Source organism: Elephas maximus, chromosome 1 (assembly GCF_024166365.1).
Source record: "Elephas maximus indicus isolate mEleMax1 chromosome 1, mEleMax1 primary haplotype, whole genome shotgun sequence".
NCBI lineage: Eukaryota > Metazoa > Chordata > Mammalia > Proboscidea > Elephantidae > Elephas > Elephas maximus.
Genome location: NC_064819.1, coordinates 202,654,028 through 202,680,178, shown reverse-complemented (window position 1 = coordinate 202,680,178; position 26,151 = coordinate 202,654,028). Strand labels below are relative to the sequence as shown.

Genomic DNA, 26,151 nt, shown 5'->3' with positions numbered 1-26,151 from the left:
ACTGAAGAAGAAATTCAGGCCTTGAGTTGCAATTTTGAAGAATTCTATAGGCAATATATTGAACAACATAGGAAGCATCAAAAGAAGATGGAAGGAATACACACAGTCACCTTACCTAAAAGCATTGTTTGACGTTCAACCATCTCAGGACATAGCATATGATCAAGAACCGATGGTACTGAAGGAAGGAGTCCAAGCTGCACTGGCGGCACTGGTGAAAAACAAGGCTCCAGGAACGACAGAATACCAATTGAGATGATTCAAAAAAGGAATGCCATGCGGAAGGTGCTCACTCATCTATGCCAAGAAATTTGGAAGATATTTACCTCACCATCCAACTAGAAGAGATCCATATTTGTGGTATTCCAAAGAAAAGTGACCCAACAAAATGTGGAAATTATTGAACAATATCATTAATATCACCTGCAAGTAAAATTCTGCTGAAGGTAACTCAATAACAGTTGCAGCAGTACCATAACAGGGAACTGCCAGAAATTCAAGACAGTTTCAGAAGAGGACGTGAAATGAGGGATCCATTGCTGATGTCAGATGGATCCTGGCTGAAAGGAGAGAATACCAGAAAGATGTTTATCTGTGTTTTATTGACTATGCAAAGGCCTTCAACTGTGTAGATCATAACAAATTATGGATAACATTACGTAGGATGGGGATCCCAGAACACTTAATTGTGCTAATGAGATACCTGTACATAGGTCAAAAGGCAGTCATTCAAACAGAACAAGGGGTACTGTGCAGTTTAAATCAGGAAAGGTGTGTGTCAGGGTTTTATCCTTCTACCGTACTTAATCTGTATGCAGGGCAAATAATTTGAGAAGCTAGACTATATGAAGAAGAACACTCCATCAAGGTTGGAAGAAAACTCATTAACAACCTGCGATATGCAGACGACACAATCTTCATTGTTGAAAGCAAAGAGGAGTTGAAGCACTTACTAATGAAGATCAAAGACCACAGCCTTCAGTAAGGACCACACCTCAACATAAAGAAAACAAAAATCCTCACAAGTGGACCAGTAAGCAACATCACAATAAATGGAAAAAGTATGAAGTTGTTAAGGATTTCATTTTACTTGGATCCACAATCAAAACCATTAGTCAAGAAGTTAAAGGACGTATTCATTGGGTAAATCTTCTGCAACAGACCTCTGTAAAAGTGTTAAAATGCAAAGATGTCACTTGGAGGACTACGATGCGCCTGATGCAAGCCATGATATTTTCAATTGCCTCATATGCATGAGAAAGCTGGACAATGAATAAGGAAGACCAAAGAATAGATGCCTTTGAATTATGGTGTTGGTGAAGAATAAAGAATATACCATGGATTTCTAGAAGAACGAACTAGTTTATCTTGGAAGAAACACAGCCACAGTGCTCCTCGGAAGCGAGGATGACGAGACTTTGTCTCAAGTATTTTGGTCATGTTAGCAGGAGGGGCCAGTCCCTGGAGAAACACATCATGCTTGGTAAGACAGAGGGTCAGTGAAAAGAGGAAGACCCTTAATGAGATGGACTGACACAGTGGCTGCAACAATGGGCTCCAACATAGCAATAACTGTGTGGGCGGCACAGGACCAGGCAATGTTTCCTTCTATTGTACAGAGGGTTGCTGTGAGTTGGAATCAACTCAATGGCATCTAACAACAGCAACATATATATGCCATTTTTTTGTATATAAACTATACCTCAATAAAATTATAAAAAATAAATAAGGCACCCCATACTTTCAGGAAGATTTCAATCTAATAAAAAAAAAATGTTGTGAAACATAGGATATTTAACCTTAAATCAGGACCTATAACTTCTATTTTTTTCTTTCCTTTCCACCGTGGACTGACACCATACACACAAGTTTTAACAAATAGAATACACTAGCAAATATAATTATCTCACAAGCAAGAAGTATGGAGGGAGGCACTTTGGTGAGTGATGTCTGAGGTCTTAAACGCTAGCAAGTGGCCACCTAAGATACATCAATTGGTCTCAACCCACCTGGAGCAAAGGAGAATGAAGAACATCAAAGACACAAGGTAATTATGAGCCCAAGAGACAGAAAGGGCCACATAAATTAGAGGCTACATCAGCCTGAGACCAGAAGAATTAGATAGTGCCCAGCTACTGCCCAACAGAGAATACAACAGAGAATCCCTGACAGAGCAGGAGAACAGTGGGATGCAGAACTCAAATTCCTGTAAAAAGACCAAACTTAATGGTCTGGCTGAGACTAGAAGGACCCCAGAGGTCGTGGTCCCCAGACCTTCTGTTAGTCCAAGACTAGAACCATCCCCAAAGCCAACTCTTCAAACAGGGATTAGACTGGACTATAAGACAGAAAATGATACCAGTGAGGAGTGAGCTTCTTGGCTCAAGTTGACACATGAGGGTATGTGGGCATTTCCTGTCTGGAGGTGAGATGAGAAGTCAGAGGGGTACAGGAGCTGACTGATTGAGCAAGGGGAATACAGGGTGGAGAGGAAGAGTATGCTGTCTCATTAGGGGGAGGGGAACTGGGGGTACATAGCAAGGTGTATATAAGTTTTTGTATAAGAGACTGACTTGATTTGTAAACTTTCACTTAAAGTACTATTATATATATAAAAAATATTATATACATATATATATATATATATATATATATATATATATGTATATGGAGGGAGGGCATACCAGGTTTGTTAAACCAGCTCAATAATTTCACCAAGGACGGAAGTTCTTCCTGTCTTTCTGCTCCACTATCCTTAACATCTCAGCTTTTATCCTTAGGCTTGTCTCCTCATGGTCAGAGAATGCCTGAGACATTATACTCTCCTGCAACAGCCTCCCAAGCAGTAAGCAATGGAGGAGTACCCTATTTAGATGAAAAGAAGGCTTTCCCAGAAGCCCTCTGGGTCACTCGCCCAATCATTGGAAAAGAATACTAAGATCGCCATGAATCTGGCTTCAACCAATTCAATATCCAGGACAGTGCGTAGGGTCAACCTTCCACGAGGCCATTGCTCCCCACTAGACCCTCAACAAAATCTGTTAACAAAGAAAAGAAATGCAAACGACTATTTTATAGAATTAAAAATGTCTTCTACAATTGTTGACTACTAATTTAAATAGGAGCCCTGAAAGCTTTGTGTATTACTGTTGCAGTCAACTTCTTATCCTCCACATTCTGAAAAATAAGAGGAATGTGAGTGTTTAATTATGGTTTTGAGTTTTCCCAGTTTCAGAAAAGAATTTCAGGTGGTTTCTAATAAAATACTGGTTAAATAATCTAAGCTAATAAAAGAGAGGAAGGAAGAGAGGGAGGAGCGAGGAAAGAAGAAGGAAGAATGGAAAGAAAAGGGAGGAGGGAGGGAAGGAGGGAGGGAAGGAAGCAAGGAAGCAAGGAAGGGAGAAAAGGGGGCGGTATGGCATAGAAGTGGGTAACTGTAAAGTATACCAGAAAAGCGAGTTTTGAAAATCCATTCCTTTCATTGAGCACATAACAATTCTCTCAATTTCAAAGAAATAAAAGTGGACAAAAAAAATGTTCTTAATGTGTTTAATACAGAATGTGAAGTAGTAACTGTCTTTACAAGGCTTATATCATTTCTTAAGAGCAGATTTATTTTTACTAGTGTCATTTTCTTCGGAAACAATCAAAATAACTGTGCAGTGGGGCACTGGGGTTTGTAGTCAGTGTGTGAAGCTTGATGCATTCTCTGGAGGACAGATAAGAAAGCTTAGCTCAGGGTTTTTAATTTGTTACAGAATATTAGGAACTGAATATGATTGGGACTCCTTTGGACCTAAATCCTTCTGCAGCTTTCAGTAAGTGTTTACCCTGTGTGGCCTCAAAAGTTTCATCAATGAATGTTCTCTAGGCTTAAAACCTCTGCAAATGTACCAGCTGAGAGTTCGGAAACATGGACAAGCAGAGGGAGCTGGGACCATAAAGAACACACTCAGGGACTCAAAACACCCAAGATGGTTCTGTGATCTTGAGCAACTTCTTGAACTGCCCTAGTCCTTAGTCCATCTATGACAGACCTGGACTGCGTGGTCTCTGCTGTCTTTTTAAGCCTTACCATACATACAAAGACTCTGCCAAAGGGGTTGACATTTAATAAACGGACAATAATATTTAAATAGACATACTTAAATTTCTGTCCTTTTTTTCCCCCATGCATATCCAAATATCTGAATTAAAGGATTTTGTTTAGTAATGATTTAAAAGTCTGAAAACAATTCTAACAACACATAAATTTTTCCTTTTCATCATTTCCTAAATTTGTTCCTTTTCCCAGCGACAGAAACCAGTCATTGGAAATACATTCTTTCCTGGTTTCCTTGTATTAGATTGATACATTCAAGCTTCTGGAATCTAACAGCAAAGCACCTTCCAGTTTGAGAACCTAACATCAACATTCAACCCATATTCATCTAACAAGACCAATCTCTGAAAGCCTTCAATTAATTCCCTTAATTCACATCAAGCCTGGCATTAAGGGCTCAAGAATAAAAATAATAACCCATACAATTCCAATGACTGTGCAAGAAACAATAAAATAAACTAATAGAAAAATTAATCTAGCATTAAATTACTAATTGCATTACACCAGAAACTGTCAGAGTAAAATTTACTTCATTGAAGATTAACAAATTTATTCAACATTCTAAAATAATTATGCATAACCTCAAATTACCATTAATAATTCCTGATTTACTTCTGCAGAATAATTTATTCACAGTGGAATGTGTCTGAACCATCAGAAAATAAATAAGTCCACAGATGAGAGGGTAGGGGGGTTAGAAGCTGGCAAAACGGACACGAAGAGAGAGAGTAGAGGGAGGGAGTGGGCTGTCTCATTAGGGGGAGAACAATTGGGAGTATGTAGCAAGGTGTACGTACGAGCAAGGTATACATAGCAAGGTGTACGACAGCAGTGGGTTTGAGCAAGGCGTATATAAGTTTGCGTGTGAGAGACTGACTTGATTTGTAGACTTTCACGTAAAGCACAATAAAAATTTTAAAAAACATGTAAATTAAGTTACTAAAAATAAATAAACAAATAAGTCCACATCACTGCAGTGTTGTTGTTGTGTGCTGTCAACTCTATTCTGACTCACAGTGACTGCATGTGACAGGGTAGAACTGTCCCATAGGCTGTAATCTTTACGGGAGCAGATTGCCAGGTCTTTCCTCCTGCAGAGCGCCTGGTTAGTTCCAACTGCCGACCTTTCAGTTTTAGCAGTCAAGCGCTTAACTGTTGTGCCACCAGGGCTCCTATCACTGCTGTAAGTACCATATAATGAATGTTCAGTTAGACGAACACTCCAGAAAGACCTCTTATCTAACCATAATACAACATTTAAACACCTTTTATGCCTTTTTTCGCAAAGCTTTTCAGTCACAAATTATTTTCTTAGGATAATATATAAGTCCCTTAATTTTAAGTGGCTTTTAAAATCTAAGATATTAAATAAACAAACAAAATGAGAAAAAAAGTATCAGCCTAGCTGGGATCCCAGCCAGTGAAAGCTGTACTTCATGGAAAAAAAACAGTAATTTCACAATCCTACAGTGAGGACTGAGACAATCACCCCAAACATGAATCAGTGTGGATAATATTATGTAAATCCCAGAGTGGTGAAGAAAGGAGAGGGAGTCAGTCCTGGGGTAAGTGAACAAAGGTGACTGCATTTAAAAGAGCTGCAGGCAGGAGACGTGCACTCTAGACAGCTAGCATTAGTGGTACCCTGACGTTGTCTCATCTTGTGAAATGCTCTCAAAATTGAAGATGTAAATCGTTTTTACTTTGAATTTATGGACCTTCAGGCTTACCTCCATGATCCAGCCCATTACCATCGAGTCAATTCTGACTCATAGCAACCCTATATAGGTCAGAGCAGAACTGCCGCATAGAGTTTCCAAGAAGCACCTGGTGGATTCGAACTGCCGACCTTTTGGTCAGCAGACGTATCTCTTAACCACTAAGCCACCAAGCCTTTAGTAATTATTACTTATAAAATAGATTATTATTTGTAAGAGATAAAAATTAAAATAAGTAAACATTATTTGTTGTTAGTTGCCATTGAGTTGATTCTGACTCATGGCAACCCCATGTGCACAGAGCAGAATTGCTCTACAGGGTTTTCAAGTCTGTGACCTTTCAGAAATAGATTGCCAAGCCTATCTTCTGAGGCACCTCTGGGTGGATTCAAACAGTCAAACTTTTGGTTAGTAGTCCAGTGATTAACCGTTTGTACCAACCAGGGGATGTAAAAACGATTACTTTTTACAAATTATTACAAATATTAACACTTGAAGCAATCTTACCACTAATGGCACAGACTCCATATCTTCCATTTCTGAATATCATAATTAAAATAATACCATGCAAATTTAAGTAATACACAAAAGCATATATTTTAACAAGTTAAAGCTAAGCATTTAAAAACCACTGATTATACACAGTAGTTCCTAAATACACACATTTCATAAGATCTGTCAAATGAGTGGAAAACCCCTTGAGGCAGACATTATTCAGGCAGAAGTTAGCTAAAATAGAAGTATAAATCTATAAGGCATAAAGTAAAAAGGTGTCCTAAGCAAGTTGAAAAAAAATGATAATATATTTTTAAATCTTTGTTGAATAAATATTTTAACTTCCTGTGCACAACTTAAACCTATTGTTTAATTCCAGCTCAAAATGAAGTAACCCAAATATGCACTCTGTTATATAAAAGGCCCAGAGGATGAAATTACATCTCTCTCTAATAAGGTCCTTTGAAATCCTATACTAGAGTAACTTAGCAGCCAAATTATTTTTCTTCTGTTAATGCTGATTGAGCAGTAAATAATAACTAGGAGAAAAACAAACACGTAAAATTGTGCTTTACAGCTTTGCATGAACTTTTTTAAATGACTGGGATCCAACGAAGGTTAGTATGAGCTCAAGTGTGATTATTTCCTCAACCATTAAATAAAGCAATAATTCAATTAGTTTCAGGGAGCTGATTTTAATTTCCAAATATTAAGGAACTGTATGCAAAAGTATGCTTCCAAACTTTGGTGTTGAGGTTAAAACAATCAAAAAGACGTTGTTTTCAAGCACAGTGCTGTTGTCCATTGGCCTTACCCTAATACGGTGCTTAGCCCCCTTTTCTGTACCTGTAAAATAAAAGGTTAGGATAGTATAACCTCTAAGGGTCCCTGCCATCTGTAAAACAAATATAATGCCTAGCAACATAAAAAGATGATATTTAATGTAAAAGAAATGTGGGTGTACTTTTGAATCCTCCTAAAGCTACTGGTGTAGCAAACCCAGTATAGACTTTAAATCCTCCTTTTTTTTATCAGCAAATTGAAAAGTAACAGTCTATTTTAAACTAACTCCTGGATCTACTCCTTTTCACATCAGCTCTATGAATTAAAGAAAACATTATTAGAAAAGAAATGATCAGAGACCAATATTTTTTCTTCTTCTATATGAAAACTCGAAATATTTCATACTTTTTTGCTGAAGGCATGAGTCAGGGCGGAGGACTGAAAAATAAGACATTTTCCCAGAAGATTCGTCTAGCTTAGTGTTAAGATAGCCAGCTTTGGAGCCAGGCTGCCAGGGTTAAAATTCTGCTCCCTCGTCCACTAAGTAACTACATCTGTAACCTGGGGGGATGGTAGCAGTGCCCACCTCATCAAACTGTCATGAGAATTAAATGAGTCAATATACATTAAGCAGTTAGAGAGCCCTTGGCATGCAATGAGTGCTACATATGTGTTCGCTGTGAACACGTGGGACTAAATGTTATAATCCATGGCCATGTCCTTACAGGGCAGCTTAGGCAAAATGAAGCAAGCTAAGCAAAGCAGGTAGGCAACGTTTGTCGTTCTTTTTTAAATCTCATTTGCATTTTTGCAGTCCTGCCTTCTTCTACCCTATCTTGTCCCCTGCCAAGTGAGTTAACATGAACTTCTTAACATATCTGCCTTTACAAGGGTACTTGCATCCTAAAGAAGTCTGAGCAGAGAAATAGATCCTCATCCAAGAAGATATGAAATGACAGAAGGCCAAGTACTTTGAGACACGTACTTCTTAAGTCTATGTTTCTCCAATACCTTCGGCCTGCCCTACTGTCAAATTTGCCCTAATCACATCTACATAAATAGGCTCTTCTTTTTGTTGGATATACTGATATCCAAAGAAAACAGAGCAGGCAGTTTCTTCCAAAGTGTTTATCTTTCCCTTTTCTCATCCGAATGGTTTCGATGCAAAAAAATAAACCTTCAATGATAGCAAATAGTCTTAAGTCCTAGTCAATGTGACTTACTGAGAAGAAAACTGAAAATGTCTCTCAATAATGTCTCTCAATAATCTATGTATTATTGAGAGATCATCCATGATTTTTTTTTAAATAATGGCCGGGGCTAATCTTCTTTATACTACTTAAGCCCTTAATCCTTCCATGCTTCCATTCATTTCCTGACCTTCTGTGAACAAATGTACTTGCCTCCTGTGTTACTAAAAAAAAACGAATGCCATCAAAGGGTAAGCATCTCGGAATATTCAAGGATACACGCATTCTCTAACATTTTCAGAGTCAGAGGATAATATCCTACCCCCACCCCAAAGTCATCCTCCTCATTATGTCCTCTACTGAGCCCCACTATAACTTCTGCAACAACTTGAGTCTAATCTGCCCTGAATCCTTCTCCCTTGTCATTAACCATGCACAGGTCTCCCTTGTTTGAAAAGAGCGCTCTTTTCACTTACTGTTCTGTTTCTGGTCCTTAAAACCTGCTAGCTTACCCTTACTTTCTCATCATCTTCTTTATATTGAACCTCTGTGATGTCTCTCTCTTCTTGCTACAAGTATAATGGGACTTAATTTTGAAGTATCACCAATGACCTTATAATGAACATATGTCCTAGTCTTCATTCTGAGTGACCTCTTGAATTGTCAGATAGCAATGATCAATTCCTCCTGAAAGTTCTCTCAGCCCTTAGCTCTGAAGTCTTTCTCTTGCTTCTCTGATGCCTCTTCTTGGTCTCTCATCTTCCTCCTTCTACTTCATAAATATGGCATTCTCCTAGGTTTATCCTCATCCTTCTCTTCTTCTCCCAGAGAGCATTTCTCCTGATAACCATCACCTCAATGAAAATACTCCGCTACTCCACGTGGTCAACATAGAAATCTCCTCCAAGGCCCAGAGGGCTTTGTCAATTGTCAGTTTAACACTTTCCTTACATTTCTCTTTTTTTTTTTGATGGCATGGTTTTCAGTATTGGGATGCATGCTTCCTAATCAAGTGTGTTTAAATTTTTAGTTGGTAATACGGATTTTGAGAAATACGATCTGGCAATACAATCTGCCAATGAAGCTAGTGGCACTGTGGCGCCACCGATCTGCGGCATGATGGCATGCCAATGGAAACTAGAGATATAATTTATTGCAGGAGTCTTTCTATTGAGTTACTTGCGGAACCTCTGGTTTTCTAAATATGACACATGAAAATCAAAATAAACCCATTGGGGCTCCTTAACTATCACAAAGAAAACACATAATTATGCTTGCAAGCCTTATCTCACATAAATAAAGGAAAAAAGGCAAAAGTTACAAGACTAACACACTCACGAAGCATCACCTAATGGAATGCTCAACCTACACACCAATGAGGCTCCAACTCTGGTCTGATGAGCTTCACGCATTTCAAAAGGAACCCAGCTTGACGCTAAATGCATTAGAACTAGAATAATATTTTGCCACTGAGGTCCTGAGGCATAAAAAGTGGCTGACGTACTGTTTACGCCTATAGTAACGAAAGGGTTCTCAAAGTTCTAAATTCAAGCACTTCCTTCTCTTAAATCATGATACCTCCTTCTGAACTCTGTGAATGGAATCTCCTAAGCTTGAACTCCAGGAAAAGTCTTGTCTTTTACTTCTGCATGTCCACCACCCACTCTTCTTCGTATTAATCCTGTTCAGTTAGTAGCCAAGTTCAGTAAATCTTCCACTTCAAGTTCTTTTCCTTAATTCTTTCCTTCCATTGCCACTGGCACATCATTAGTTTAGGCTGGGGTAGTTGGCAAAGTACAGCATGCAGCCTGCCACCTGTTTTTGTAAATAAAATTTCATTGGAACAGAGCCACGCCCATTCACTTACATGTTGTCTTTGGCTACTTTTGCACTACAACAGCAGAGGCCAGAAGTTGCTACAGAGAATATATGGCCAGCACAACTGAAAATATTTACTCTCTTGACCTTTACTGAAAACATTTGTCAGCCCTGGTTTACTCTCTTCAGCTCACATATAAACTGCTTCAAGGCCCCTAAATCATCTTCCCATCTCCAGGGGCACACCTTCACCAACATTCCTACCATCTGATTTATCCTCCTAAAACATCATTTAAAAAATATTATGATAGATGAACCTTGAAAATGTTGTTGTCATTGTTGTTAAGTGCCATCAAGTCAGTTCTGACTCATAGCAACCCCACGCACAACAGAATGAAACACTGCCCAGTCCTGCGCCATCCTCACAATCGTTGCTATGCTTGAGCCCACTGTTCCAGCCACTGTGTCAATCCATCTCATTGAGGGTTTTCCTCTTTTTTGCCGACCCTCTACTTTACCAAGGATGATGTCCTTCTCCAGGGACTGATCCCTCCTGATAACATGTCCAAACATTATGCTGAATGAAATAAGTCAGTCACAAAAGGACAAATACTGTACGATCTCACTTACATGAAATAGGTAAATATATAGAAACCAAAGCATACCAGTGGTTACCAGAGGTGAGAGGGAGAGGGAAAGGGGAGATTACTATTAGGGAGCACAGGGTTTATGTTAACAGTGGTGGAATAATTTGGAGAACAGTCAGTGACAAAGGTTGCACAACATGAAGAATGTAATCAATGTCACTGAATAAAAATGTACAATTGCTGAGTTGCCAAGCGTTTTGTTACGTACCACAACAGAAAAAATTATTCTCTAATTCAAAAATTATATGTGACTTTCCATTATGTCCAAGATAAAAGCCCAAAATTAGAGGGCAATATCTTACACATCTGTCATTCCTGGAGTGATGAACGTCATGATGGACACGCAGGGACAGATACGACTCTAACCTTGGCTTCAAAGCTCTTTGCAGTCTGGTCTCAGCACTTTTCAACCAGATTTCTCACTGATCCATATCCCCACTCCCACGATGCTTCTGATTCAGTAATTCTAATACATCCACAAGTTACTGGACTGGCCTTATAGCCTTACAGTTGCATCTCTGAGCCTTTACCCTTCCTACTGTCATGGTCAGGATTCATCCGTTTTTTTCCCCTACAAATATATCCCATCATTCAAGACTCAGCTAAGGAGTCACTCAGTCTATCTATAATTCCATTCTTGATCTGTCTTGAACACATTTCCCCCACTGATAGCCTTATACGTACTACTCTACACTGCTTAGTTGGCAATATTGTTTTGTTTTCTTGCTTAAAGTCTACATTATCATGTGTTTGTCTTTTCTTTCCAGTTCCCTTAATAATTTGTTACACATAGTGTATCAAATGTTTTGGTAAACCTCCTCAAATTATTTGTGGGGGTAAGTATATAAACAAATAATTAATTTAAAGCAGACACTGTAGATCAATAGTTCTTGCCCCCAAAAGACCTCCAACAATGTCTGGAGACATGTTCGATTGTCAAAAAAGAAGAGTTGGGGCTTAGGGGAGAGATACTACTGACACCTAGTGAGTAGGTATCAGAGACACTGCTAAATATCCTACAATGCACGGGACAGCCCCCAGAGAAAAAGAATCATCTGTCCCAAAATGTCAATAGTCCTGAGGTGGAGAAGCCCTGAAGTAGATCAATTCTTTGTAAGTTAGAATGCCTAGAAACATCAAGTCTACAAACACAACAGTGAGGAGAAAAACAAAAGAAATATCTGTTGACACGTTGAAATATTTTCTTGTAAATATTTTATGGCTTTTCATATTTTGATGGAAAGCACAAAGAAGTAAATTATGTCTCAGTATGCATTCAGCTGTATGCTGGCTCTCTCTACCCTGGTAAAGGTGAACCAAGTAACTAGACCCAGATATAATATGTGATTGTTGAAAATTCTGTAAGAAAGCCCGTCTAAGGAGAAGTCACTGAATATGCCAACAAGACTTGTGGATAATTCAGTATTTAATGGGTGTTTTATATATATATATATTTTTTTATGGTAGTAGGGTCAAGCAGTTACTCGCTATTTTACATAAACTGTCATTTCCTTGATTTCTAAATCTGGGGTATCCCAGAGTTCAGTCCCTTGAATTTGTCTCTATACAGACTCACTCTCATAGTAATTGTATCCAATATCATTTCTTTAAACACCATTGAAACACTGATGCCTCCCTTGAAATTTATATTTCAAGTCCAACCCTCTCCCCTGAGTTTCAGATAATCACATCTGATACATTTGCACTTGTATGCCTATTAGATCAGTTGCTTGACACTCTCCTGGGAATCTGTCCTCCATTCAGGGATTCAGCAATCCAGGCTGCTTTAATCTTTACTTGAGGCCTCCTCCTCAGTCATCATGCCAGAGAAGCACAGAGACCAAAGGCAGGAACTTCTCACTGCCTTGACCTAGAAATGGCACATCATCAATTCCATTTGCATCTAATGGACCAGAAATAGTTAGGTGGACTGGGAAGTGTAGTCTTCAATACACCAGGAAAGAGGAGTATAAAACAGGATTGGTGAACATATAGCAATGTCTCTGCCACCATATCCAGAACAGAACTCCTTAACTCCACCTCCAGCCTGTTTTTCCTAAGTTATTCCCCCCTCTCACCAAATGCCAAATCCATCTTTCCCACTGTGGGGGAAATAATCCTTAAATCATCTTTGATTCCTTTCTTTTTTTCACAATCCACACCTAATCCATCAGCAAGTAAGCTTTCTTCCACCTTCAAAACACACCCTCAATCCAACCACTTCTCCCCATCTCCACTGCTACTGCTTCTCATCTGGATAATTACAATAGCCCAGTTTCTGCTTTTGTCATCATGGCAGACAAAGTGATCTTTTAAAAATGGAAGTTAGACCACGTCACTCCTAAGCTCAAAACCCTCCAATTGCTTCTTCATATACCACTCAGAGAAAAAAGCTCAAATTCTTATAATGGCCCAAATCTGTTCTCCTCTACCTGTACACTCCCATCCTGATTACCTTTCAGGTATTATCACTGCCTTTTTTTTTTTTTTTCTCCACTGCTATCACCAACATTGGTCATCTTTCTATTTCTTGAGCATACCAGGCATGCTCCCACCTCATGGTTTTTGCATTTGCTTTTCCCACTAACTGAAATCTGTTTTCCACAAATCTCCACATAGCTCGCTCCTTCACCCGCTTCAGGTCTTTTTACAAATGACTGCTCAGTGAGGCACCCCGACTACTCGCCCAAAATTCTAGCTCTCTCAACCTACTGGTCCTGCTCAAAATATTTCCTATTCTCTTCCCTGGTTTGTTTTACTCTCCATTACAGTACTTACTGGGGCCCTGGTGGCACAGTGGTTATAAGCATGTGGCTGCTAACCAAAAGGTTGGCAGTTTGAATCTACCACCCACTCAATGGAACCCTACAGGGCAGGTTCTACTCTGTCCTAGATAGTCGCTATAAGAATTGACTCAACAGCAATGGGTTTTTAGCTGAACATAATATTTGACGTACTGTTGTTGTTTACTGCCTGCCTCCCCCCACTAGAATATAAGCTCCATGAGGACAATAATACTTGTCCATTTTTGTCCACCAACTATTCCCATTATCTAGAGCCATGTTTCAAATATAGAAGTATTCCAAAAAAAAACCTACTTTATTAATTAGTAGCAACTGTCCAAATCTTGTTTAAAATAACTAAATAGAACTCAACATAATATTCTATTATCTTCTGCTAAACTGAAACTTTGAGGAGGACAAGAAGTTCATTACATTTATTTTTTAATGCTTAGTTTAGTAAGCAGAGAGTGTGTAATCCTGAAACATTTATTTAATTCAGTTTGTTGAAAAGTCATTCAATTTTTATGCATTCTGTTATCTTACCGTTGCTTGTTCAAAACACTAATGAAGATTGTACAGTTCATTTGTAATCACAGTAGAGTACTTACGTTTCTTGCCCATGACACTGAAATAAGTTTAAATAAGTTGATATCAAGTTGATGCTTAATGTGTACATTAAGAAACCAAATGCACAAGGGTCTGAAGACCATTTAAGTTCATCAAAGCATGTAAGATAATGAGTTTAACGGCATGGTTTCTGGGATAAGACTGTGTAAGTTCATGTTTCATCAGCACAGCTTTTTAGCTGTCACAACCCTGAGTAAGATCCGTAAACACATTTCAGGGTGTTCTTCCACAGACTGAGGTTAATGACAGAGCCTGCATACAGGGCTGTTGTGAGGTTTAATAAAATCAGACACGTAAAGCACTTAGCACGAATGTTAGCTCTTCTCATCATTGAATATTTTCCATTTGTTGTATTCCTTGTAGTAACAACTACATTACATTCATTTTCCCATTTCTCAAGATCATTAAAGCATGAAAGAAATATATTTCAATCATAAATACTCACTGCCGTTGAGTCGGTTCCAATTCATAGCAACCTGACCCTATAGGATGAAGTAGAACTGCCCCATTGGGTTTCAAGGGAGGGGCTGGTGGATTTGAACTGCTGACCTTTTGGTTAGCATCTGTAGCTCACTGGAGCTCTTAACTGCTGCACCACCAGTGCTCCCAATCATAAATAGTTCTTTTCATTTTAGGGTATTAGACAAACAGTATAGCAAATGTAAGTTGTTAACTCAGATAAGAGACTTTTGATAGCTAAAGATACTGTATCTCTTACTTGCGTCTATAGGAGCTCCCGTGGTGCAATAGTTAAGCACTTAGCTGCTAACAGAAAAGTTGGCAGTTTGAATCCCCCCAAAGGCTCTGTAGAGAAAGATCTGGTGATCTGCTCGCATAAACATTACAGCCTAGAAACCCTATGGGGCAGGTCTACTATGTTCCATGGGGTCGCCATGAGTCGAAATTGACTCTAAGCCGTCTGCTAACAACATCATTCGCATCTATAGCATCCAAACAAATTGCCCAAGGATTCTGACAACTATCTGGCTCAGGGTCAGCAGGTATGAGGCACTAATGCCACCCTTCCTCCTCATCACGGTAGACTACACTAACGGAAAATATTACTATTCTAATAGACCCGGATATAGGCTTAGATTTCTTTTCAAGACATGCAGCTGCTACCAGCTGATCACAGTTGGCAGGAGAAAAGTCTATTTTCTCCAGATCTTGTCAAATGACAGGCAATCACAATCCATATTCTGTATAACACGGGGATCTCCCTCTCTATACAGCATACATATTCCAAAATTTGTTTTAGCAAATCAAGTTATAATTTTAGAAGATAATAATTAATGAAATCTTGTGGTGAAGTCTTATAAATTCATAGAGAAACCTAGAAATCCAGAGTTAGAAAAGTTTTTAAAATGAAAGAATAAGTCTTGATGATTAATAAGGATTAAAATATATTTAATATATCTATTTTGTAATATCAATTTATGTACTCTATTAGATAACTGCAAAGTGAATATGTAATTGGCAATTTGGAGTTACAGTAGTTCTGAATTTGATTTAGCTTTAAACGGGATTTCACTGAAGGCTGAAGTATATCATCCAGATGGATAGTATAAACAAATACAAGTTATATACCACAATTCTTGAAAAGCCAAGTGTTTCCAAATGGATGTGGATCCTTAAAAAGAATAATTTGATTTGTTTAGATATGAATAACATACATTAAAAAAAATTATGCATACTGCTCAAGTTGATTTAGAATATTTTTAAAAATGCAATAGTAGGATTTTAGGATTTTGATAATGCCATACTATCACAAACGTGAAAATTATTTAAACTGAAATTAAAATAATTATTCTCTAGCATGGTGTTGGAACAGTGACAGAAATTGGAGATTCTGAACCTCTACATCTGGATAAGCTGGATGGCATATTCAATTCTATTTAAAAGCTAGAAATCTGTCCAAATGGCTCAGAGAGCAACACAGGTTTTAAAGATGGGATCATTGCTAGAATTAAATAAAATACTATAGGATCCCTAAGAACAAAGAGCTTAAGTATAATCAAAAGTTATTCAGTATTTTAAGGAGAAAAAAGATGAACAGAAAATAAATTATTAATTTATTAAACTAGCTCTAGAATTTTAATACACATTATTAAGTTACCAGAGCCCTGGTGGCACAGTAAGAACTTGGCTGCTAACCAAAAGGTCAGCAATTCGAATCCACCAGTGGCTCCTTGGAAGCCTTATGGTGCAGTTCTGCTCTGTCCTAGAGGGTTGCTGCGAGTCAGAATCAACTTGACAGCAATGGGTTTGGTTTTGGTTTATTAAGTTAGCAGGTTTAGTACAAGCAAATAAATACAATCTCTATTCACAAATGTATGTGAGCTTCTAAAAACAGTAGTGAAACATCATGTGAAGTACGGATTCAACAGATATGAATAAATTAAAAAAATAAAACCCAAACCCCTTGCCATCAAGTCAATTCCAACTCATAGTGACCCTATAGGGCAGAGTAGAACTGCCCCACAGGGTTTCCAAGGCTGTAATCTTTATGATATGCCACATCTCTCTCCTGCCAAGCTGCTAGTAGGTTAAAACTGCCAACCTTCCGGTTAACAGCTGAGCACTTTAACCAATGCGCCACCTCACTAATTGAAATAGTTCATTAATAATATAAGTAAACTGATACACTAATAGAGTTGAAATATATGGGGGTATTCATGTCTTAAATGTACAGTGAAACTTGTGAGAGTCAGAGCTCGACGGGGCTGCCTTGTTTTTGGGCGATCTTGTAAGTTTTGCACTTTTGACAAGGTGTCGTCTTAACACATTTCTATTGCTCATTTTAGTGGAAAATATTTTCCCTCTCTGACAGGTTTCTGCCTCACACAAGTTCCAGCTTTCACAGGTTTTACTGTACAATGTAAAGGAATTCTATCCTACCGCTAACTGTAACTTAGTCATTTTACCTAGCTGCCAATAGTACTTCATTTTATAAAATACAGTATGTAAAATTAATAAATCACATTTCTTTTCAAATTTTCTAAATTGATCATAAATTTAGGCCAGACTCTCCCTTGCCTTTGCTATGAAATGAATCAGACCAGAAAAAGTCTGGAAATATTCAAGCACCAACAAAGCAGGACTTTAAAACATCTCAATTTTAAAAGGGTGAGGATACTACAGAAGTTATAAAAACAATAAATATTGCTGATTCTTTATTTTAAAACAGAGAACATATTTGCACAATACCAAGGTACTTCTGACTATTAGTATAGACACTGTTAGGTGTAATGCAGACTCATAGCTCTTTGTTAGCAACAGCAGCATTTAGTTAAAAAGTGTAGCAGACTATACTTGGTTATAACTTAAACTGCATCTAAATAATTATGAAGCTCTAATAAAGACTTTGGAGCCCTGGTAGCACAGTGGTTAAACACCCGGCTGCTAACCAAAAGGGCAGCAGTTTAAATCCACCAGCTGCTCCTTGGAAACCCTATGGGGTAGCTCTACAGGGTCGCTATGAGTCTGAATGGATTTGACAGCATCAGGTTTGGGTTTTTGTTGTTGCTGTTTTTTAATATAGATTTTCAGATACAATCATGGGAGATAAGTTTTACTTTAATAGCTTACCTCTGGAAATTTCCTAGCTCTTCTAAGCCAGACTATAAATAATGGCCAGATATAATGCCAAAAAAAAAAAAAACTGTTTAAGGACCAAACTTTATTTTAATCATGTGCTGTTAAACTAGTCTTATATCATATTTCAATTTTTTTTAAATCTCAAACAAAAATTCATATGAGTTAGTAATCCATTTTCAGAAGAATACATTTTGGCTTTCTAAAATTTGCAAGGCTATTTGTTAGCATGAAAGGAGCCCTGGTGGCGCAGTGGCACTCAGCTGCTAAATGAAGGGTCGGTGGTTTGAACCCATCAGCAGCTCTGTAGAAGAAAGATGTGGCAGTCTGCTTCTGTAAAGATTACAGCCTTGGAAACCCTATGAGGCAGTTCTACTCTGTCCTATAGGGTCCCTATGAGTCAGAATTGAATCAATGGCATTGGCAACTGGTTTGATTTGGTTTTATTTGTTAGCACACCTTACTAAATGTATGTAAAAACTTTTGAAGAAAACATTTCTTGAATCCCAGCAAGAATTGCACTAATAAATGAGGATGCAAGATAGACAGGATCCATCATTACTTTTAAGCAGTTTATAATCTATTTGGGAGATAAGCAAGTAAATAGAAACAGGTAAACGCCAAAGGGTTATGGCAGCACATGTAGAAGCCCCTGACCCAACGTGGCTGACAGGGTGGGGAGGAAGGAGGCAATCTCAGAGGGTTGCTCTGAGAAGGTGAAACCTAAACTGAGTTTGCAGGAATTAGGGGTTATCCTGGTGGGGAAGAGGCTAGGACACCTGCAAAGGTAGAGAGACCTCAGAGTATCTGGGAGATTCAGGGAATTGATAGAAGCAAGAAATGAGACTGGAGAGAGAGGTAAGCATTAAGTCTGTGTGCCTTTCTCCTGACAGCAAGGAAGAGCCCAGGAAGGATACTGTGTAGAATAGTGATGTGATCAGATATGTATTTTAAAAACTACTTTAGAAGCAACTTAAAGCAAAACAAGACAGTCAAGAGATATGATAACAGAGCAAAATAAGCAGTTAAAGATAACAAGCTTTAAGAGATATTAAAAATGAAGAGTTGAAAAGGACCTTCAGGAGGATGACTACGTATTTTCTGGCTTAACCTACTCAGTAGCTAAGGATACTATTCACTCAAAAGGAAAATACTGGAAGAGGAGAAAAAGCACACAATTGAGACAGGCAAGAGCTCAGTTTTCATCCACTGAGTTCGTGCATCTACAAACTTCCAGGAAGAGATGTCCAGGAGGTAGATGGACATCCAAGAACGAACAAATACTCAGTAAACAGCTTCTGAATATCTCAGGTAATTGCAACAGTAGCTTACATTTATTGAGCTCTAAATCAGGCATGTGCTAAGTACTTTTCACAGACCTAGGAAGATAAATACTACTCTTATCCTCAGTCTATAGATAGGAAAGAGTTTAAATGATTTCCCCATGATTACGAAGTGTTTTTTAAGTGTCATAGCTGGGATGTCTGATTTTAGAGCTCAAGCCCTTAACCACCATGCTACATTGTATTGTATAAAATCCATCACAGGTTTTAGGGCCAGACAGAAGCAGGCTCAAACCTCATCTCAGCCACTTAACAGCTATTTGACATTCTCTAAGCTACAGTTTCCTTATCTGCAAAATGGTAGCCATAACACTTACATCACAGTTACATGGTAAGGATTGAAGAAGACTAGATGGAGTGTTCATATATAATAAACGGCATCTGTTGTGGATTGAACTGTGTGCCTGAAAAATGTGTATCAACTTGGCTAGGCTACGATTCCCAGTATTGTGTGGTTGTCCACCATTTTGGGATCTGATGTGATTTTCCTGTGTGATGTAAATCCTAACCTCTATGATGTTAATGAGGCAGGATTAGAGGCAGTTACATTAATGAGGCAGGACTGAATCTACAGGATTAGGTTGCATCTTGAGTAAATCTCTTTCGAGATATAAGACAGCAAATGGGACTTCAAACCACCAAAGAAGCAGTGCCGGGGGCAGAGTGCATTCTTTGGACCCAGGGTCCTTGCCCCAATAAGCTTCTAGGCCAGGGGAAGATAGAAGACAAGGACCTTTCCCCAGAGCTGACACAGACAGAAAAGCTTCCCTTGAAGCTGGAGCCCTGGATTCAGACTTTCCTCCTAGATTGGGAGAGAATAAATTTCTGTTTGTTAAAGCCACCCATTTGTGGTATGTCTGTTACAGCAGCACTAGATAACTAAGACAGCACCTACTGTTTTTGCTATGGCTAGAGAAATAAAGTTTCTGCTTGAAGTAAAATAGTTATTATCTAAGTAAACTGCCTTTTGCCTTATTACGAATTTTATTTTAATGCCACCCTATTTGCTCTATATCTTAATAAATGCTAAACACCATTTTTCAAAAAGTTTTGAGACACTAACATACTCTGCAAGGGTTAAAGGCGTTTAAATATTTAAAGGTTTCGTTCAAATGGAAAGGGACTGATTCTTATTTTTTGACATTTTTATAGTAAGGGATGTCACAATAAGAATACTCCAAAAGCTATAAGCCATGGTGATGTTATGAAGACAGCTTTGGACTTGGAGTCAGAAGACCTGTGTGAAGTCCCAACTCTGCCACCTACCAGACATCCAACGTGAGCAAGTCATTTAACTAAGCTTCCCTTTGCACATTTATAAAATGGTTATAGTGGCCTATGTGTTCTTCTATGTCTAGGGATGCTGAGGAGGAAGTAAGGACTTATGTTTATAAAGTCAATGCAGTTAAGCCACTAGTGCCTGACACAAATATCAAGGTCCCTTTGGTTTAAGCTACAAGGGCTCACACGTGGTGGCTTGTCAGGTCACTCTCTCAGATCAGGAGCTATTGATTTGGCTCTGACCATATAATAAACCCTCAGGTGGAGGGTTTGATGTGGGGGAAGGAAAAGAGAAAGAAAGGAAGAGTGAAGAACGTTCTTTTCTTCTCTTCTTTGTGCTTTCAATTCTTCTTTCTCTCTCAAAATCTCTCCCATTCTCGTCACAAATTCAGCAGCTGAGTTTGAGCTAAGAGGCTCAGAAAACCAGCCTAGATTTCTGGTTCTCAAGCCTGTTGCACATTAACACCACTGAGAACTTTTAAAAGTATGTGTGTGTGTGCTCCAGGCCCTAAAATATAACAGAGAGGAAACCATATATGATCTTCTAGTTCTGGGCTTGTAAAAGGTTGCATGAAGCATCTTGAGTATAACCCGCTCTAACATTAAAAGCAAAACATAACATCAGTCAAACCAAAATTCTGTCTTGCGTATATAAACATTGTAGAGTGATCAACTGGGTCAACTGTTCCAGTTTACCAGAACTCTACCTATTTTAACCCTGAAAGTTTCATGTTCCAGGAAACTTCTTGGTCTCTAGAGAACGGAGACAGTTGGTCACCCTAACACTCACACAGACACTAAAAGTGACCCTCAGTATATTAGAATAAGACATAGATCAACAGTACGGGGATACCATCATTCACTCGAGTACAGGACCACACTCACAGACCTAACTCCACTTAGATTCGCAAACATGCAATGGCATGGATGAAAGAATGATCATGCTGGCTGTCAATCATTTTACTAAGATTCATGCTATGAATACTTACATTCAGTAGCCAGCATTTTATAAACAATTATTTTGAAGTCCCTACCTTTCAACTGCTATTCTGTCTATTTTTCTAAAAAAGTCAGGCAATTTCCCAGGAATAACATCTCTACTATTTGATGGATTTTTCATAGTTTCATAACTTTGTCATTTTTTTGCTACATTTTTTCTGTAATGATGCCATGTGAAATAGATAATGATGCATAATGAAATTAAACAGCAGTTATATCTTTTTTTTTTTTTTATATCTGTAGCTAAATGAAAGCATGGCTATATCACTTCTTTTAAAGGAAATATTTGTTAGAAAACAAATTCAATTTATTTGGAACAGCCTGTATAAACAAGAACAGGTATTCCTCTGTATTTTAAAATTAAACTCTCATATAAGTATAACATATAACCACTTTATTATATATAAGTACATTATCATCACTTGCCTAATGAAGACATTAGACTCTACCATCAAGTCAAGATCATACAAGCTAATGAAGAATAACATTAGTCTGATTAACACACACTTGGTAAGTAAACATATCTTCTTACTTGTGACATCTCTAGTTGTCTGTGGGCAGGACAGCCTGTGCCACAGCTGCAGTAGTGTGGGGGGTGTGGTAGGAGCCCTCAAACTCCCTCTAGCTCCACACACTGGAGAACCAGTGCCACGAAGTCATTACTAAGGGGGTAAGAAGAAAGGTTCTATAAAGGTTTTCCCTTTGGGAAATCAGAACCATAGAAAGATCGTCACCAACCTGGTACATTCTCCACCCTGCACTAAGCCTGACAGAATAAGGAAAGCCCTTGAGGACTGTGGTTGTCATCTTGACACGAACAATAGGCATGTTAATAATCTAGTTTTCTTTTATGCTTCTGCTATTCAATAATTTATTAATTCTCTAAGCACATTTGGGATAAAACATAATACAGGAGGTGTAAAAAATTGTTTATACTATCTAAAACATTCAGCACGATTTCAATGTCCATAGTCTTTCTACCACTGGCTTTACAAGTAGAAAATCCAGGGAAACCTCAAATTGTGACATCATCATTGAGTAGAAATAGCATAAATCTCCAAAGGTGTGTTCCGTGGTCTTGAAAAAGAATTCAAAGACCAACTAAAAATACATTTAAAAGTGCATTTAATGAAAAACTGACTTCTTACAATAAATCCACTTTAAGTATGATCCTGAGTAGTTTTACCACAAATATTTTCAGCAAAATTCATATTGAATTAAGACTTACTGATTGTTCATTTAAATCCTGGGAGTCTTCCATGTGGTATTCTCACTTCTTCTGCCACTCCCAAGTAGAAGCAGCTTCCTTCAATTAAAAATGGACTATCTAAAACAAAAAGGTTGAAACAAAGAAAAACGTTATCTTTTTTTATTCATTTGTAAAATTATCAAAACATACTATGATTTAGCGTGATAATCAGTTATTTGTGGAACCATTTTTTTACAGAATGAAATTCATTAATATCATGCCTATATCTGATAGAAATAATGACCTTGGAAATAATGTCATGATAAAATTGGAATTCATGAAAACAGCAATTCAGGAACCCTACAGATAAACGCAAATATCTGAAGACAACTGTGAAGACACAGCCTGCCATAAAACAGTATGCTGGTTTGCTAACAGTGGCCTTCATTAAGCAACTAACAGGTTAAAGATTAAGAATCTCCCTTTCTAAAGGATCTAAAATAATTTGAGAAAGAGCAGAGTGTATTTGAACATGACAGGTTTCTATTCCAGGAAAATCTGTCTGAACTATCTGATGATCATTCTTCATTTCTAAAGAGTACAACGTTATAAAATACACACCCATTTAAAAAGGGAATGAAAATAAGACTATTATGATAAAGAAGGCATTACAAGTAAATATGGGAAAGACAAGTTGGTCAACAAGCTGTGGTGAGACAATCAATTCAGAAAAAGTTAATCTTTACTCCCTACCACACATTAAAATGTTCTAGGCAGATTGAAGCAAAAAAAAAAAGAACTCTAAGAAAAACAGGCATATATTTATTCACTCCTCAAATAGGAAATGATTTTATAAGCATAGAAGATGACACCAAACAGCAAAATACTCCCCAAATACACACACAGACACAATCAAAATTAAAAGATATATAAAAATCTAGAAAGGAATTCCTGTACAAATATCAACCACAATGGGGTAATGGCCTTAACATATAAAAAGCTCTCACAATTCAAACAGAAAGACATACATAGCCCCGCAGAAAAAGGGCCAATCACCATAAAACAACATTTAAACTCACTCATAAATGAGAGACAGTTTAACATAACAATGCTACATTTTAGACTTTCAAATTTTAACTCTAAAAAATGCATACATACATACGAGAGGAAAACAAGAAGATATAGATGTATATATTAAAGTTGCATTTCAAAGAATACTTAGTGTTGTGGACTGAACTGTGCCTCCTAACAAGATAGGATGAAGTCCTGACCCCTGGTACCTGTGAATGGGGCCTTGTTTGGAAATAGGGTCTCTGAAGATGTTAACAGTTAACACTAAGTAGGTATAGGGTGAGTCCCAATCTAATCTCAGTGCTTTCCTTTTAAAACAGAAGAAGAGACACAAAGACAGAGGGAAGACAGCCATGTGTGGACAGTTATGCTGCAGCCACAAGTCAAGGAATGCCTGGGGCTACCAGAAGCTGAGAGAGACATGAAAGATTTTCTCCTAGAGCCTTAAGGAAGAATATGGCTCTATTGACACCCTGATTTTGACTGGTAGCCTCCAGAACTGTGAGATAATAAATTTCTGTTCTTATAAGCCATCCCAACTTGTGGTACTTTGTTAAAGCAAACTAATTTGTTAGGAAACTAATAATTTAGTGTTACCAAAAATTTCTCAAAGATGGACCTTCCTTCATCCTCCAAGATCAAATCCTTTAGAGCCATCTGCTCCTCACTATACCGGCATAATCCACCAGGCGCTCCTTGGAAACAGTATGGGGCAGTTCTGCTCTGACCTGCAGGGTCACTAGGAGTGGGAATCGACTTGACAGCAACGGGTTTGGTTTGGTTTTTTATACCGGCATAATGAGTTAGCCAAGCGCTCTCTTAAAGTGGAGAAACTCATGTTGCTTTTTATTCTAATAGACAAATGGGTGAAATAAATGGTGAAAATACTGTACCAGATTGCAAAAAGAAGGAATAAGAGATACAGCTGCATAAAAACAACACAAAGCATATGCCACTTCACACCCACTGTGATGGCTATTAGCATATAAACAGAAAATAGCAAGTATTGGTGAGGACGTGGAGAAACCGGAACCTTCACGCACTGCTGCTAAGAACAAAAACCAGTGCAGTCACTGTGGAAAAATGCCAGTTCCTCAAAAATTCAGGGGTACTGAGCTTCTGTTCAGGGTGATGAAAAACATTTGGAAATGGATAGTGATGAAGACAGCACAACATGGCAAATGTAACTGTCACTGAATTGTACACTTAAAAATAGTTAAGATGGCAAATATTTTATTACATGTATATGTACTCACAATAAAATTAAATACACAAAACCAAAAAAACTTTGCATTTCTGAATAGAAAAAAAATGCACAAAAAGTAAAAGGACATAACAAATTATGGAAAATGTTCTAAGCAAATATTATAAATTTAACTATCCTCATTAAGAGAGCACACACATTGCTAATGAGAAGTTTAACAGCCTATTAAATTCCTAGGGAGGATATGAAAACATAACTCATTATATCTGAAATACTGGAGGCATAGCTTCCAGCATCACAGCAACACACAAACCACAAAGAACAACAAACTGACAGGCAGGTGGTAGAAAAGTAAACTATAATAAAATTGTTATTGATAGAATTTAACCTATCATTTACTTACACACGACATAGCATATTGTATTATAAAAAAGTGTAGCAAATTGGGTGGCTTAAAACAACAGAAATTTATACTTTCACAGTTCTGGAGCCTAGAAGTCTGAAATCAAGGTGTTGACAGGGCTGTTCTCTTGCCTGAAGTTCTAGGAAAGAATCTTTCCTTGCTTGCTCCTGGCCTCCAGTGATTACCAGCAATCCTTGGTTATTCCTTGGCTTATAGACACATCATTCCCATCTCTGCCTCCATTGCCACACGAAGTTCTCCCTGTTTGTCTTTCCACATGGCCTTCTTCTCTTTGTACGTGCCTGTGTCCATATTTCTTTTTACAAGGACGCCAGCCATTGGATTAGGGCCTACCCTAATACAGTAGGACCTCATCTTAACTTGATCACATCTGCAAAGACCCGAATCCAAATAAGGTACCAACGGTTAGCACATAACATATTTTTTAAGGGGACACTATTCAACCCATGGAGCGGTTAAGAGCTTGGCTGCTAACCAAAAGTCAGCAGCTTGAATCCACTAGCCACTCCTTGGAAGTCCTGCGAGGCAGTTTTACTCTGTCCTATGGAGTTGCTATGAGGTGGAATCGACTCGACAGAAATGGGTTTGATTTTTGGTTTATTCAACCCACAGTACATACGGCTCATTTATGACGCTGGAATTATTTCTAAGATGTGATCAAGGTTAAATGTAATATTTCCAGAAAGTGTGCATAAGAATTAAATTAAGGATACTAAACTTGTTGCCATCAAGTCAATTCTGTCTTAGTGACCCTACAGGACAGAACAGAACTGCTTCATAGCGTTTACAAGGAGCAGCTGGTGGATTTGAACTGCAGACCTTTTGGTTAGCAGCCAAGCTCTTATCCATTGTGCCACCGGAGCTCCATGGATACTAATGATCA

General features: G+C 38.1%; 1 protein-coding gene across 7 annotated transcripts in view; it reads right to left on the bottom strand.

Annotated features, from left to right (window-relative positions):
• The window catches only part of EYA4 (EYA transcriptional coactivator and phosphatase 4), a 320,876-nt gene that overhangs the window by 256,908 nt on the left and 37,817 nt on the right, over window positions 1-26,151 (bottom strand). For all 7 annotated transcript variants that reach the window (XM_049901406.1, XM_049901396.1, XM_049901388.1 and 4 more), the window contains exon 2: window positions 22,609-22,707. In XM_049901406.1, coding sequence (XP_049757363.1) covers window positions 22,609-22,641 — 33 coding nt within the window. In that variant the 5' untranslated portion in view covers window positions 22,642-22,707. The remainder of the gene's footprint in view (window positions 1-22,608; window positions 22,708-26,151) is intronic.